General features: G+C 42.1%; 1 protein-coding gene across 14 annotated transcripts in view; it reads right to left on the bottom strand.

Annotated features, from left to right (window-relative positions):
* Positions 1–17,442, bottom strand: part of LOC121869632 (KICSTOR complex protein SZT2-like) — a 90,074-nt gene that overhangs the window by 56,468 nt on the left and 16,164 nt on the right. For 10 of the 14 annotated variants that reach the window (XM_042371125.1, XM_042371127.1, XM_042371126.1 and 7 more), the window contains exons 20-27: positions 6,418–6,661; positions 5,684–5,908; positions 4,403–5,306; positions 4,086–4,270; positions 3,390–3,571; positions 2,437–2,559; positions 1,820–2,062; positions 754–813 (exon numbers count right to left, since the gene is read on the bottom strand). In XM_042371125.1, the coding sequence (XP_042227059.1) occupies positions 754–813; positions 1,820–2,062; positions 2,437–2,559; positions 3,390–3,571; positions 4,086–4,270; positions 4,403–5,306; positions 5,684–5,908; positions 6,418–6,661 (2,166 nt within the window). The remainder of the gene's footprint in view (positions 1–753; positions 814–1,819; positions 2,063–2,436; positions 2,560–3,389; positions 3,572–4,085; positions 4,271–4,402; positions 5,307–5,683; positions 5,909–6,417; positions 6,662–17,442) is intronic. The other 4 variants (XM_042371132.1, XM_042371129.1, XM_042371128.1 and 1 more) reach the window with 2 other exon arrangements.

The raw sequence follows: 17,442 nt of genomic DNA on the forward strand, positions 1-17,442 counted from the left end.
TGTGACATGTTATGAAAGATCTTAGTCAATCAAATTCTATATATTGTCCTTTACAGAAGTGTACGTAATGGACTATGCCACAGTGATAAATGTTCTCTTTTGCCGATAATGGGAACTGACATACACCTGGTACAGTACTCAACTGACATACACCTGGTACAGTACTCAACTGTACAGTACTCAACTGACATACACCTGGTACAGTACTCGTATAAACTGAGATTGTACGAACATTGCCCACCACTGTTAAATGCTAATACAACCACAGTCAGTAAGAGAATATAGACAAGAAACTGAAATAAACAGAAAGATGAATCTGGGTTAGAGAAAAATGAGAAACAAGAGAGATAATTATGAGATACTGTGATGCTAATATGAATCCTGCAGCTGTGTTGAGCCTATGTTGTACCTTACAATATCCATCTCCATAATTCACTGGTGTTAAGCCAACTTCACGTACATGGTATACAAGCAAGTCATATCTTAATCCTTAAACGGCAGGATTCCCTAATCTACTTCCACATGCGCAAAAACTGGAACGCAAGGAACACGAAACATCCATTGACGTTGGCCACCATCCCTACAGCTAACATCAATTGACGTTGGCCACCGTTTAAGGGTCAAGATACCAATGAATCTATTTTTTAAAAAGTTAATTTATAAACATGCAAATAATAAAAAAAAATTCTAGCAGTGTCCCATAGCAGTTCATCAGTTGGGATGTGGCAAGAATCACTCACAAGCAACTCTAACCTTTTCCCAACGTTCCAGTTCCTGAGACGACACATAGAAGAAATCTCCTACTGGTGTTCCCTGCGCCACCAGTCAAGAGATAAAAATTACACCAAATTAGATTACACACAAAGACCTCAAACAGTCCTCATAAAATACCAATAATAAAAAAAACAAAAAACAATCGTTAACCCCTTCAATACGATGACCTCTTCCCTCGATAACATAACATTATAGTTAGGGATTAAGTCGCCATACTCAAGGGGTTAAGACAGTGAGAAAACAATGGTAAAATGTTCTAATAAAACAAAAAGAGGTTTTATTAATAACTGGCCATTAAATAGTCATACTACATTGCCCTACCAAAGTTTATTATGCTAAATTAATATTAAAATTGTACGAAAAATATCAAATACACGAGCAAGACGACTGTAAATGGTTATAATGTATAAGTTGTTCGGAAAATTCACCGAAAACTGTTAAGTTGTCTATTCTTGTACAAGTTTTTTCTTCTTCAATTCATAGTGACCAGAAATAAGTGTTCACACGCACGCACGCACACGCACACAGTAGGAAGACCATGAACAAACAACGATGAATAACTCACACAATTAATAAACAGTATTCAATAAGAGCAAAATAAAAGTTGAGCTAATATGAGATAATGTGAAGTAATCAATATAATGTAGACTGTTTACATCATCTGGATCTAATGAGATAATCCTTTACATACAAATACCTGGCAACAGTTTCTATACCACGTACGCCAACTCCGTCAACTCTCGTAATATCCGTACTTAATCAACTGTCTATTCATGGATTGACAGCTGTACTCCCCTATTATGGTGCCATACTCATAAACATGGTAGTCTCTGTATCAATGTTCATGCCTAGAGTCAATTTCTATTCGTATATATCATCCCACATTCCTCTATGAAATTTAATCCCATAAACACTGTATAAAATATGCACAAAAATTCTTATAAAATCTTACTCCCAAAACACTTCAGTAATATGGCAATTTTTTTCCATTTTCAAGACACCTCTAAAACAATGACAGTAGCACCACAAAGACTGGATGACCTACCTCGCTGGATCGACGAAGCGTTTGGGGCGAGAAAAAATAGTAATCGGGGAGGGAAGGAACCGGGTGGAAGGAGCCCTGTAGGATGGTCAAGAAGCGTTCCCTGATGCTGGAGTGAAGCTGCTGTAAGTCTCTACAAGGGTGGTGGAGTTTTAACAAGGAGAGTGGGAACCTATTGTGGCTACTACAGCTGGTCTTCATGGCTAATGCAACACGTGTAGGGCCTGTTGACTCTTTCTTCTCCACCTATGAATGTCGTGAAATATTAATACAATTACAAAGACGACGAAGCCGACTTTAATACAAAACATGGCATTCTGTATTATGAAGAAAGTAATACAGGTAATGTAAAATTTATCATCCATCTATAATCATAATAATCATACCGACCTCATTCAGAAATTCCGACATTAATAATGCTTTAATTTATTTGCAGATTATAAAGAAGAAAAATTTTATCATGAAGGACAATTAATAAAAAATATGAAAAGTACACATACAGTACAGGGTAAATGTATAAATTTATAACAGCTGTAGTGACGATCATGACGAAATAACTCCCAGAGAAGATAAAATATGTAACATCAGTTACCATAGCAAAAAAGACCATTAAAAAATACCTTATCTGAGGATGTTCGATGAGGGGAAGAATCTGATTTTGGCACAGAAGCCTCGGGCCGACACTGATGCATGTGTTCAAGGTCGATACGCAGCCGGAAGTCTCGTAGGTGGCCACAAATTGTCTGTTGGAAGAGAACCATTTATCCCAACTCTGATCAAATATACTCAGGCTGGAAACATGCACAGGAATAACTGAAGCAGAAGACATACAAGATGGGTGACATGAACAATCAGAGCTGTTTAGTACATAGGTCATCCAATGCATAAGAGGATAAATAAAAACTAGATACTGTACTTGTATGTATATTCTGTATGCTGTATTTATATTATGCTATGTATATTATGTATGTGCTCCATTTATGTATTATTTATTTAGCCTAGCTAGTAGCATGTGGCAATGTATTTATCAATGTCCCACATGCTTAATTAATGTGCCTGGCGACGTATGGAAGCTGCTAATGTATCACTTGCCATACGTCGTCTATAGAGCAGTTGACCAGCGGACAGGCTGAAGAGCGCTACTCCCCTTGTGTACATATCTCTTATCCAGTAAATCGAACCTACAAAATCTATACAGGTGTTTGTGTTCGCTCCTGTATATTGAACTTATTACCCAGAACACGAACAGTACTGTATATTCTTCTGTTCATACGGAATCCTCCACCTTTGTGCTAATCTGCCAAGGGGAGCATAACTGTATACAGAATTAATACAATGTCTTACCCACCCAAGGTATGTGCATCTATATTTGATAGTTAGACAGTCTTCCAAAAAAATTCTCAAATCTCTGAACTGTAGTGATATCGTATCTGGCATTAGAAAGCATATAAAATCCCCCTTTATTTTTAACATTATCCATTGATAATACTTATACAACTTCTCATGGCAATACAATAATAGGGTAGTTAATTTTTTATACATCACATTAACACAGTAGTACAGAATTTCTCACCTGAATAAAATTTGTGATCTCGATTTCCATGACAGCTTCATGACAAAGATCAAGAGCAATCTGCATGTCATGAGCCTGTATGTTTAGCTCTCTCTGTAGGGCCTGGAACACTCCCAGGACAAAGCTGCGCAGGTACAGCACCTCCAGGGCATCCACATGTGCACGTAAATAACTTGTATCAGCTGCAATACAATACCAAAAAAATACATGTGTACATATACTGAATTAAGAAACTGTTCACATTCATAAAGCAAACACATTCAAAGTGCATATTTCCCCCAAATTAGCACAAATCAAGTTGTTATATTTATGCCATGATTCAAACATCTGTTATTGTACTGTATATGCTTATTGATATCTACAGTACAGCACTATATAAGTACAGTAGTGCTTTAGCTTGAATTAAAGTATTTCTATAAAACTATAAATCATCAGAAAAGGAAAACATATGAACTAGTAACACCAAACTTCATATAACTATAGTACATACATCTGAAAATAAAGAGCACATTTCAAAGTTAATGACTAATTTTTAAGTTGACGTAAGAAAACAGTCATGTACTTTAATAGCCATACATAACAGTGACTTCAAACAGGTGAAAAAGCCAATTAATTAGATCAGACATAAGTGGTACTTTTCACGTGATCCCAACAACGTTACATAACATAGGCCAAGTGAACTACAGTGATCACTACCTCCAACGTCAGACTCCTCAGAACGTGGCTCAGGACTTGGTTGCTTGAGGTCTTCTTGGAGGCTGGTGGTGATGGTAATGGAATCGTCCTTGAGAGGCACCGTGTCCTCCACTATCTCACACTCAAATTTAGATGTGGAGTCCATGTAGATATCCTTTCCGACAACGCCTGAACGATTGTCACTGCTCAAGAAACGATAGGTATTAAAATTCAATAACCATGCTAACCTAACTGGAATATCCAAAAATTATAAGTTGTAATTCACTGTAAATAAAAAGGATGATAAAACAACAGAGCATCACACTGCAACAAGGTACCTGTTTATAAGTTGTGTAATGATGCTGCTTAGTTTGCAATCATAGACATATATAGGCAAGGTAACAGCACCATACATGGGTTTGTGGGAAGGTGGTGGCTGCATGGCGCTCGTACTTTCATCTAAGCTGGAAACTCTCTGTACGGAATCAGTTTCTCCTGTACCACCAACACCTGCGTGTAGATGGAGTGGCACACAGCCATCTTCATTCCTGAGGCCTTCAGGTGACATGCTCTTTGTTGTAGGATCAAACATTCCAGTATATGATTTTGATGGCATTGAAATGTATCTCCTCTTGACCTGTTCATTGGGGGAGGTGATCTTTGGCACATCGTACTGTGGTTCTTTAGTCGGTGAATCGACTGACCCGGTGCGGTTCCTCTCTGCCCCTGCACCGCCCTGACCAAAAGAACTACACCGTTCTCGACTCACGTGAAACGAACTGGCTCTCTCTCGCAAAACAGAATCGAAAAAAACTGACTGAACTTGCTGGGAAGTCGTTTGAGACACTGGACCAGACTTATAGCGTACTCTTGATGGAGTGCGTTCACCAACTTCATCAACTGACATGGTGGCAGATCTACTGTTTGTTGGTGTGGGAGGAGGAAGACTGGGAGAGGTCATGTGTGTGAGAGATGATGTACTACTTTCTAGAGAGACCAGCTGCTCTGACATGAGACCTGTTGGAGGCTGGTCAGTTGTGTTAGTCTCAGTGTCTAAATCAAAAACATTCTCAGAATTTGGCACAAGCTTGAGAGCCATATTGTTGGTCTCAGTTATATTGGCACGTTTGACCAGAAGCAATTTGAGGTCGTGATAGGAAGCTGGAACAAGAGTAATGAGGAGGTGGTTGGTGGACACACCCTTCAGGAAACACCGCCACTTGGGAGGGTCACTCATCTTACCTGTGGGTGGAGGAGGAAAAATCAATTAATGACATTACAAAAAAGCTCAGATGTTCTCATGGCATTGTAGTTATATTAGAAAAGAATTTATACATAAATTTATAAACAAATACAGTATACATAAATAAAGAAATTCCAGCTCCTTTGCTCACGTGCCTCCTTAAATAACCAAAATATCTAACTCAAATTGTAATTTTTTGGAGACCATATGAAGATTAGCCCCTCTAGCTTATTTCACCTGATGATTAAAAACCATTAATGATAACCTAACTTAACCTAACCCCCCCAGGTGAAATAAGCTGGGTGTTATTCTTACATAGAACAGACATCTCACTTATACTTGACCAATGAACAAGTAACACATCTCTCGGACTTACTGATATTTGTGTTGACAAACGGTGAAGCCTTGGCAGTGGGAGGACGCTGACGTTGCTGAAGCATAGTAGGAAGAGCCTCCAGGTCAGCAGTACTCAGGTGGAACTCTCTGTCGTGGTGTAGCTGGCACAGGTGGTCCAGCAGCAAGTCATACAGGATCTGGTTGGCCTCATCCACCGACGCCTCGCAGTCAAATGTAACTCTCTTTACCAGACTAGTAAATAAATCTGCAAGACCAAAGTATCAGTTACAAAAGGCTTACATCATATACAGTTATAGAAAAAAGTCCCGTTAGTTCCCCTTTCCCATTCATGAACCCAGAGACACATGAACCTGTGAATCCAAATCCTCACACCATGTGCCATCTATGGGACTAACAATGTGTGATGTCTCGGATTCACAGGTTCATGAGTCTGTATTCATGGATCGGACAGATGACTCACAGCACTTTTTTCCCTGATTACAAATTTACACATAATTTCAACTCATTCCAGATACTTTTAGTTCTTACAGTACTGTATATGACTTATTGTACTGTATCTGGTTTGAAAGTTTTAACTAGGGAACATAGAACATACATTTTGTTCATTAAGGCAAATACATCTAAGAGTATTGATTTAATTTAGAATGGGTGTAAAACCTATGAAATCCAATGATGATAGTTGTAACCCCACAATCATATAAATTACTTCACTCATGTGGTATACGTTCTCCGACACCCGACCACTCGACAAACCTTGAATATAAGTCGATACGAGGAGCTCAACTTGCTGACACATGGGGAGGAGTCCAATAAGATCAAAGGAGAACGGAATCTGCATGATACGTAGCGATGGGTCAGTATTGGGTTCATCGAATGAGTAGTGGGTATCGGCAAATCCCCGGGCCTCCATACCATCGGTTCCGCTGCCCTGACACATCAACAACAAATGCTCCACGGTCAGTAGCCCCCAGATACATTTTTGGTCCACTGGGAAGAACTGAAACATGGAAAGGAAAATGAAGCCATAAAAAATGAATCATGTTTACTAATTATTTAAACTAGATAGAAAATTAGAAATACAGTAGTACTGTAAATACCTGATTAATAATATTTACATTATTTCTGTAAATGAAACAAAAAACATTTATTTATCACCCTTATTGTTTTTCACGATTAATAATAAAATAACAGGATAGATAAATTTTATACATAACCTTTTAATCTAACCTAACCTATCCTCTCCTAACCTCAACCCCCCTCAAAATATCATTAGGGTATTTTAAACCTCAGGTGAAATAAACTTGGGGCGGGGGGTCTAATCTTCAGGTGATCCATACAGTACGTACCCCCTTATGCCAAGTGCTCTCTCAGGTTCAAGGCTCGTACACTATCAAATCTTCAGTTCTTATATTTTACCGAACTTTATTTTATATTTTTATTAACGTTTATCAATGTCTTTTAATTTGGGATTTTACTTATATTAAAAAATTTTATATTTACTGTTTATTTTGTGATAATTTGTGTTCATTGAAGATTTATATAGTTGTGGGTGTATCCACATAAAGATCTATCCACATCAAGATCTATCCATATCAAGGTCTATCCACATAAAGATTTATCCACATTAAAGTCTATCCATATCAAGGTCTACCCATATCAAGGTCTATCCATATCAAGGTCTATCCATATCAAGGTCTACCCATATCAAGGTCTATCCATATCAAGGTCTATCCACATCAAGATCTATCCATACCAAGGTCTATCCACATCAAGATCTATCCACATCAAAGTCTATCCACATCAAGATCTATCCATATCAAGACCTATCCATACCAAGGTCAATCCACATCAAGATTTATCCACATTAAGGTCTATCCACATCAAGATCTATCCACATCAAGACCTATCCACATCAAGATCTATCCATATCAAGGTCTATCCACATCAAGGTCTATCCACATCAAGGTCTATCCATATCAAGATCTATCCACATCAAGATTTATCCACATCAAGGTCTATCCACATCAAGGTCTATCCATATCAAGATCTATCCATATCAAGATCTATCCACATCAAGGTCTATCCACATCAAGGTCTATCCACATCAAGATCTATCCACATCAAGACCTATCCACATCAAGATCTATCCACATCAAGGTCTATCCATATCAAGGTCTATCCACATCAAGATTTATCCACATCAAGGTCTATCCACATCAAGATCTATCAACATCAAGAAGAGGATGAGGGAAGTGACAGGGAAAGTAGAGGTGAGGGAAGTGGCAAAGAAGATCAAGGAGAGGAAAGTAGTGGAGAAAGAAGGGGTAAAGGAAGTACCAGAGATGGTAGTGGTGAGGTAAGTAGATGGAAGGTAAAGGTGAGGGAAGTAGCAGAGAAGGAATGGTAAGTGCCAGAGAAGGTAGAAGTGGGGAAGTAGCTGAGAAGCTAAAGATGAGGGAAGTAGGTGGAAGGTAAGATATAGTGAGGTAAGTAGATGTAAGGTAAGTAGCCAGGAAGGTAAGTAGGTACTGGCAATGTTATCAGGGAGTGTATCAGGCCAGGTGCATTATCTTATCAGAGACCTCGACCAGACACTACTGATAACCTCTTAATACCACACCACTACCACCTACCACCATCATCTACCACCATTATCACCATCTACCACTATCATTATCATCTACCACCATTACCACATATTATCATCACTATCTACCACCATTCCACCTACCATCATTACTATCTACCACCACCATCAATATCTACCACCATCATCATAATCTATCACCATCATCACCTACCACCATCTTCAACTACCACCACCTACCACTATCTTCACATTGGGGATTATTCTTCAGGTGAACCATATACAGGTAGTGTTATTTAGATCCTACCCAATCTCTAACTCCCCTTGGTACTTATGTTCCCAATTTTAATCTGATAATTTTGTAATAATTCCTTCGTTCATTTGTTTTTGTATTTTAGTTAATTTGTTTTTCTATTTTATTTCATTTGTTTTTCTATTTTAGTTCATTTGTTTTTCAATTTCAGTTCTTCATTTGCTTTTCTATTTTAGTTCTTCATTTGTTTTTCTATTTTAGTTCTTCATTTGTTTTTTTGGGGTAAAATTTCAATGGTTTTTTTTTCCCGAGGTTCTGTCAATTTTAAGACGACACTTTACATCTATGACGTTTCCCTTGAAAATGACCTGACCTGACCTGAACTAACCTCGTCCCCTCCCCCCAGGCATATATAGTATTTACAAGCGAATCATTATAGAAGTGTCTCAACTATTGCTAACAAAAATAAAACGGTTGAGATTCCGTGGTTGTACGAAACAGCAATACCATAAACCCTCCCAATACCGGACTTATTCTTGCGGGCTCTGTTCGTTATTGGAAGAGTTCTGTTATTCATTCTTGCAAGCCCTGTCCGGAAATAAGAACATAAGAATGGAGAAAACTGCAGAGAGCCTATTGGCCCATACTGGGCAGTCCCATTTACACTGTTGAAAAATATTTATTCAGATTATTGCTCATTTCTCCGTCGTTATCAGCTAGCTCGCCAGTATCTGACTGTATTGATCCAATCTTTTCTCGTGTTTTAGTTTGATACATTTGATAGAATCCCTTGGGGTTTGACTTCGCCTCCCTTGCTATCTTCAGCTCATTATTCCTCTTGGTTTTTCTTATATCGGTCTTAACCCTACCGGCCAATACCTTATAGTAATCTTGGAGGTAAACTTCACCACGATTTATTCTCCTACCTATAGCCTTCCTTTGTCCAATAATGTTCTTTAAATAATTATTTATCCATTAAGGGTCATTGTTGTCTGATCTGAGCTTTTTGTATGGTATGTTCTGCCTTTGTGCATTAAGTAACTCATTATTTAAATTGTCGTGCAACTCGGCAACCTCAGATCTCATTATCAGGTCAATCTCAACCGTCAGGTCTCCAGGTAGGGTGAGGTCGCCCTCTGTGGGTACATTGATTGAGGTCATGTAGTTCACCCCCAAGCGTGATACCCCCTCTCTCAAATGCCTCTTCAAACAATCAAAGTTTGCCCTTCTGAAATCTGGGACTTTAGTGGAATTTTCCTTACGGCTGTCCTGAAATTCTAACTGGAATCTAATTTCTTTGTGATCGCTGTTTACAAGTTTATTCCCTACCTCGACATTACTAATGAGGTTTTCTCTGCTTGACAGAACTAAATTGAGTATATTATTACCCCAGGTGGGTTCGGTTATATGTTGACTTAGAGGATTGTTAGTGTTATTCTTGCAAGCCCTGTCCGTTAAGAGGATTCTATTATTCTTATCCTTGCAAGCCCTGTCTGGTATTGGGACGATTCTGTTATTAAGAGTATCCGTTATTGAGAGATGTGTATTGTTTAATTATTATCCTATTTTGGGGACTATTTCTTAATAAGTCCACCAATTACATACAGTAAAACCTCGATTAACCGACTTTCGGATTAAACGTCAATCCCGAACTCCTATTTTTTTTTTACGGGGATTAGCCCACCCGGGCACAGGTCACTAGCCCACATCGGGGCCTGGGGGGCGATAATGTAATAATAATGATAATGATAATAATAATAGTAATAAAGAACCATAAAGAAATAAAAATGAAAAAAAAATCAAGAGTGAGAAACAATATATGTATGTTGTGTTGTCAATAGTAAGAGAAGCAATTGAGACCCTGCAATTGTGTGTAAATGAGGTAGAAAGTCATATCAGCAACCTGGGACTAGGTCACAATTTTTGTGATGACATATGTTCTTTGACCTTTCCATTTTTTATTCACGGTTTTTGTGCTGGTTCATATTTATTTACTAAAGTGGTTAATATTTTAAAGCAAATTCTATTGAAATAGGAATGGCAAATGAACAAAAATGAATAGAGGGAATTAAATGAGGTAGGTTAGGGAAAGGTACTTTGAAAATGTATGTTTTATTTCCGTAGACTTTATGTAGCCTACTATTAACCTACTTTTCGGATTATCCGTCGGCCCCTTCCCCCCATATGTGGTCGGTTAATCGAGGTTTTACTGTACTTCCTTTCCTTCACATCTAGTTATGAGGAAAATAGGAGTCACTTGAAGATTAAGCACCCCAGTTTATTTTACCTCATGATTTAACAACGGAACGCTATTTGATGGGGTTAGATTGGGTTAAATTAGGTTATCTTAAGGTTGGGTTAGGTTAGGCTATGATTACAGGTGAAGTACTGTATGCTTGGGTGTCTAATCTTCACGTTTTCCCTTGAAGTACCGTGTGTTGAGTGTTACCAGTCATGTGTGTGTGTGTAGACGACTGACACACACCTAGACTTGTCTTAGTGAGGTGGACAGGTGTGTTAATTAAGACAGGTGTGTTAATAGACAGGTGTGTTAATGAATAAAACAACGAAGAGAAAAATTATAATCATTTTTTTATTTCCTTTTATTTTGATTAAAGTTCATTTACAAGAACTTTGGTGAAATATAAAGTAGCATAACTGTTATATATATATATATATATATATATATATATATATATATATATATATATATATATATATATATATATATATATATATATATATATATATTTTATAAGCTTATGTATATTAGCTATATAATAACGTTTACATATTGTTTCATACGAAATTATTGAGAGAGAAAGAGTTAGTTAGTTAGGTGTAAGATTGCGAGCTAGGTGTCAGAGAGTGAATTTCCTGGAGGTAAATCTGACCACTGGAGCACCAACACTGACCAGGTTATCTTCACCACACACACCTCTCTCTCACACACACACCTAGCTCACCCACACACCTAACACACTCTTTTACACTCACACCTAACACACTCTCCTACACCTCACTCACACCTAACTTTCTCTCTTTCACACCTCTCTCTCTCACACCCTAATACATCAACAGTTACCTTCCTCTACAATACACCCACAACACTAATAAACGTAATATATTCGTAATTTAATGTAACTAAGTAAGGTAGGGAGCACTGAGTGACGACTGAGGGGCATAGAGGAGCTAAGTTGGAGGAGTTGAATCTCACTAGTAAGTCAAAGTGAGGAGACCACTTCTCCACTTGGCCCTCGTCTCTAGCCAAACACCTTCTCCTTCCCAGAACCTCTACTCTTAAATCTATCTTCTTAATTAACTCTCTATTTACATCTGATGAACCTACGAGCCTTTGAGAATCTTTACCCTAAGAAGTAATATAAAATGGCGTTGAATATAGTGAGTTCTGTTATGGTGTATCGAACAAGATGGCGTGTAGTTCATACGAGGATGTGAGGCTGGTTGACGGGGTGAGTGACGGGAGTCGAGGTGTGGTGAGCTGGAAGAGTTAGATCTGGCAGAAGCATCACTAAGGGACTGCCGGAGATCTCCACTTCCAACTCCCCGCACGTCGACGGCTGAGAACCACGAGAGTCAAGTGTTGAGGCCGTTATTTTGGAGTGTGGTCGAGGCGATGTTGTGATGCCTGGCGAGCGGTTGTGTTGTCTTAAGACCCCACGCTCATAACCCCTTGCTATAATAACACTGCCATAACATATAACTAATGAAACGTGATTGTTATTATTCTTTATGATATAACTGATTATTATATTCCAATAAAACTCAACCAAACTTCAACAGGACGTAAAATAATTGGAACTTTTAAATCCATCGTGTATTAACAAGTTCCATATATATTTAGTCCCGGTGAAGTTTTGTAAAAAGTTTCATATGGATAACAATACGTTATAGAAAAATCAGATTTCATTACTTAAAAAATGACTTGGTTATATCGTTAAGGAGATGAATCGAGGGCGTAGACCAAACTGAGGACTTTCTAGCAAGGAGGCGAGGGTTGCCGCCTACACCACCCACACAATTACAACGAGGTGAACCCTCTCATGTAATTAGTCCAGGTCCTGTAGGTCGCCACACACCACACCTCCACTTAAGGAATCCATCAGAGGCATTTGTGTACGGCAGGGCGCGGCGGTGTAGGTGTTGTGAGGTGGGGGGTAAACCCTACACCCACACCCTGGCTCGAAACACAGGCTTGATACGCTCAAGTGTAAGTTGACGACACCTCGATGTTTTTACAGTGTTGACGCGGAGACTGGTGGTGCTGACGGCGCCGCCCCCCAGGCACAGCCTCCGCCACGCACGTGAGAAACACACCAACTGTGCTCCCCGAACCCTTATCGCTCAGTTTTATACGGTTATCGAAGGACAAAGTGCTCATGGCTCCCTCACGTGAATGTCTCAGCCAATCACAGCTCACCCGAAGCTTTGAACGTATTAGTCAACCAATCACCACTTCACACCTCAAGTTGTATCAGGTATTGGCCAATGATATGACACGCCCAATTATGAAGTCCCACAAGATGCGTTTTTTTTATATTTCGTCAATGAAAGAAATGGCAGACTGTGCAATGTAGCGCCCCCTCCCCACACATAGCTTATTACGACCTAAGGAAGGACAAATTATCCCTTATGTATTTTATTCTACTTAACGGCAGACGATTTTGTTCAACTGATGGGAGCCCCTGCCAGCTAAAGGGTTAAAATCAAGGTTCCAAATTCCTAAAATCTAGATTATTGGGGCCTGTAAGAACTAGACCCCAATCCAGGGACCAATTAAGACCTGGAGCCCAATCCTTAACATTAAATCGGGGCCTATTAAGACCTGGCCCGAAATTTTAACCATTCGTTTGGGCACCCCGCCCCGCCCCGCAGCACCACCGGTTCACGCCCTACATATGGCCAGCATTATCAGCGTGTAACAGTAATGTGTGTTTGTCTCCGCGGCTATAGAGTGAGATTAGCAAGTGGTGTTACATTTGACACAGGATTTGCATATCTCTCTCTCTGTCATACAGTTTCTGCCACATTTCCTCCACCTCCCCCTACCCCAACTTGCCTTCCCCCGACCTACACGACCCCCCTCCCTCCCCTACTACAGCTCCCCCCACCCCCCTCCGTAACTCCTACATAAGAATAATAATTTGATAACAACAACAACAACAACACCGATAATAATAATAATAATAATAATAATAATGAAAAGACGATCAATACACAAACACCACTCACAAATACACAACAAACACTACACCAACACACACACACACACAAACAAGACCTAGACACGATATCAACACAAACACCGGACGATAACCGATCAGATCACGAACAGCGATACCCAACCCTATAAAAAGTATATCAATTAACGAATCTTACTTTCTCCTTTCGTGTGTGTGTGTGTGTGTGTGTGTGTGTGAAAGGTTAGTTGAGTTAGTAGGTAAGGAGGGAGGGAGAAGGGAAGGGAGGGAATGATCGAGGTAGGAAGGGAGAACTGGAGGAGGGAGGAAGGATAGATGAGGGAGGGAGGGAAAATGATGAGAAGAGGAAGAAGAAAAAGAACAACAACAACAAAGCAATAATAATGATGACACGAGCAAAATAAATCACTTCAAATTATCACATCCCCTCCTTCCTCTTCCCCCCCATCTTGAGTATTACCCTCCCTCCCCCATCTTGAGTATCTACCCCCCTCCCTCCCCCCCATCTTGAGTATCTACCCCCTCCCCCATCTTAATCACCTACCCCCTCCCTCCCTCAACACCCTAAAACAAAGACTCTCTACCCCCTCCCCCTTCACTACCCCCCCTCCCCCTCCACCGCTTTACGATTCTGTCCGTTAATTTGAACTCCTAATTAGTGGCCATTTCAGCCAATCAGGGTATAGTCAATAGCCAATCAGGTGCTTTTATCCATTAACCAATCTGGTTTTATCCATCAGCCAATCAGGTGATTCTGATCCAACCGAACCTCTAAATATATTGGGGAGGGAGGAGGAGGAGAGGCTGGTAGGAGGAGGAGGAGAAGAAGAATGGGTGAAGAGGAGGAGGAAGAGAAGAGGGAGGAGACGTAGGTAGAAGGAGGAGGAAGAGGAGAGGAGCAGTAAAAGTTGGAGGAGGAGGAGCCACGGGGGTCGCCGGTGTGATAAGATAAACACTGATAACGACTATGAGAACGCCGGCAACTTCCCTCCCTCCTCCTCCTCCTCCTCTTTATCCTCCTCTTCTTCTTCTTCATCCTCCTCTTCTTCCTTCCCTTCCACCTAATCATCCTCCTCTTCCTCCTCTTCTTCCTTCCCTTCCACCTAATCATCCTCCTCTTCCTCCTCTTCTTCCTCCCCTTCCACCTAATCATCCTCCTCTTCTTCCTCCCCTTCCACCTAATCATCCTCCTCTTCCTCCTCTTCTTCCCCCCCTCCACCTAATCATCCTCCTTCTCCTTCTTCCCCTTCCACCTAATCATCCTCCTCTTCTTCCTCCCCTTCCACCTAATCATCCTCCTCTTCCTCCTCTCCCCTCCACCTAATCATCCTCCCTTCCACCTAATCATCCTCTTCTTCCCCCCTTCCACCCAATCATCCTCCTCTTCCTCCTCTTCTTCTTCCTCCCCTTCCACCCAATCATCCCTCCTTCTTCCCCTTCCACCTAATCATCCTCCTCTTCTCCTCCTTCCTCTCCCCTTCCACCTTCGCCTCCTCCACTTACCCTTCTCCCAGGTCATAAAATGGGCGTAGGCTTGTATAACCTTAACCTCACCTGTATATAGCTGACGTACACACTTATATGACCTGATCTGAGGTTACGTTAGGTTGGGTTGGGTTGGGCTAGGTTGGGTTGGGTTGGGTTGGGTTGGGTTGGGTTGGGTTGGGTTGGGTTGGGTTGGGCTGGGTTGCTGCTGGGCTAGGTTGGGTTGAGGTTGGGTTGGGTTAGGTTGGGTTGGGTTGGGGTTGGTGGGGTTGGTGTTGGGCTGGGTTGGCTTAGGTTGGGTTGGTTGGGCTAGGTTGGGTTGGGTTGGGGTTGTGGGTTGTGGGTGTGGGTTAGGGGTTGGGTTGGGTTGCTGGGTTGGGTTGGGTTGCTGGGTTGTGGGTGTGGGCTAGGTTAGGTTGGGTTGGGTTGGGTGTGGGTTGGGTTGGGTTGGGTTGGGCTGGGCTAAGGTTGGGTTGGGTTGGGTTAGGCTAGGTTGGGTTGGGTTGGGTTGGGTTGGGTTGGGTTGGGTTGGGTGGTTGGGTTGGGCTAGGGTTACGTTAGGTTGGGTTGGGCTGGGTTGCCAGGTTGAGGGGTTGGGTTGGGTTGGGTTGGGTTGGGTTGGGTTGGGTTGGTGGGTAGGGTGGTTGGGTTGGGTTGCTGGGCCAGGTTGGAGTTGGGTTGGGCTGGTGGGTTGGGTTGGGGTTGGGCTGGGTTAGGTTGGGTTGGGGTTGGGTTGGGCTGGGCTGGGTGCTGGGCTGGGCTGGGTTAGGTTGGGCTGGGTTAGGTTGGTTGGGTTGGTGGGTTGGGTTGGGTTGGGTTGGGCTGGGCTGGGCTGGGTTGGGGCTGGGCTGGGCTAGGCTAGGCTGGGCTGGGTTGTGGTGCTGGGTTGGGCTGGGTTGGTGGGTTAGGCTGGGGTTGGGTTGGGCTAGGTTGGGTGCTGGGCTGGGCTGGGCTGCTGGGTTGGGTTGGGCTAGGTTGGGCTGGGCTGGGTTGCTGGGCTGGGTTGGGCTGCTGGGCTGGGTTGCTGGGCTGGGCTGGGCTGGGCTGGGCTTGGGGCTGGGCTGGGCTGTGCTGCTGCTGCTGAGGCTGGGCTGGGCTGGGCTGGTGCTGGGCTGGGCTGCTGGGCTGGGCTGCTGGGGTTGCTGCTGCTGGGCTGCTGCTGCTGCTGGGCTGCTGGGCTGCTGGGCTGGGCTGGCTGCTGGGCTGGGTTGGCGGTGCTGGGCTGGGCTGTGGGCTGGGTTGGGTTGCTGGGTTGGGCTGGGTTGGGTTAGGATGGTTGGGTTAGGTGTTTAATCTTTAAATGTTTACAAAGTTCATAGGTGAAGAAAATGACGTCATATTTACCCATGTTTTGTGGGTGTAATTTCCTGATGGGCCTCTGTAAACATAAACATCCAGGGGAGGAGGGAAGAGGAGGAGGACTAAGAGAAGGAGGAAGAGGAAGGAGAGGAGGAAAGGAAGGGTACTTTGTAAACACACCTACCAAGGAACTCAGTGAACACAAGTATAACCTAACCTAACTAAATCACTCCAAAGACTCACCTCCCTGCCCACTCCACCTACCCTAACCTAACCATCTATCTATCCATCTATCTATCTATCTATCCATCTGTCTATCTATCCGTCTATCTATCAAACCATCTTAAGCTCTGACACTGAGAACTACGATAAGACACAAGCCAGGATGATGACACTCACCATGGCGCAATACTATCCCCCTATCACCCTCACTATCAACAAGAATTAGCGATGTACAACTCTCACTAACCCAGGAGTTGTGGTGGGGTTTAAGGGGTTGTGGGGGTTCAGGGGTTGTGGAGGGTTTTAGGGGTTGTAAGGGTTTTAAGGTTGTGGTAGGTTTAAAAGGGGTTGTGGTGGGTTTAAAGGGGGTTATGGTAGGTTTAAGGGGTTGTGGTGGGTTTTAAGAGGTTGTGGTGGGTGTTAAGGGTTGTGGTGGGTTTCAGGGGTTGTGAGAGTTGTAGGGGTTGGTGAGTTTTAAGGGTTGTGGTGGGTAAGGGGTTGTGGTGGGTTTCCAGGGGTGGAGAGTTGTAGGGGTTGTGGTGAGTTTTAAGGGTTGTGGTGGGTGTTAAGGGTTGTGGTGGGTTTCAGGGGTTGTGGAGAGTTGTAAGGGGTTGTGGTGAGTTTTAAGGGGTTGTGGTGGGTTTTAAGGGGTTGTGGTGGGTTTTAAGGGGTTGTGGTGGTTTAAGGGGTTGTGGTGGGTTTTAAGGGGT

This window comes from Homarus americanus, unplaced genomic scaffold (assembly GCF_018991925.1).
Source record: "Homarus americanus isolate GMGI-L3 unplaced genomic scaffold, GMGI_Hamer_2.0 scaffold23578, whole genome shotgun sequence".
Classification (NCBI taxonomy): Eukaryota; Metazoa; Arthropoda; class Malacostraca; order Decapoda; family Nephropidae; genus Homarus; species Homarus americanus.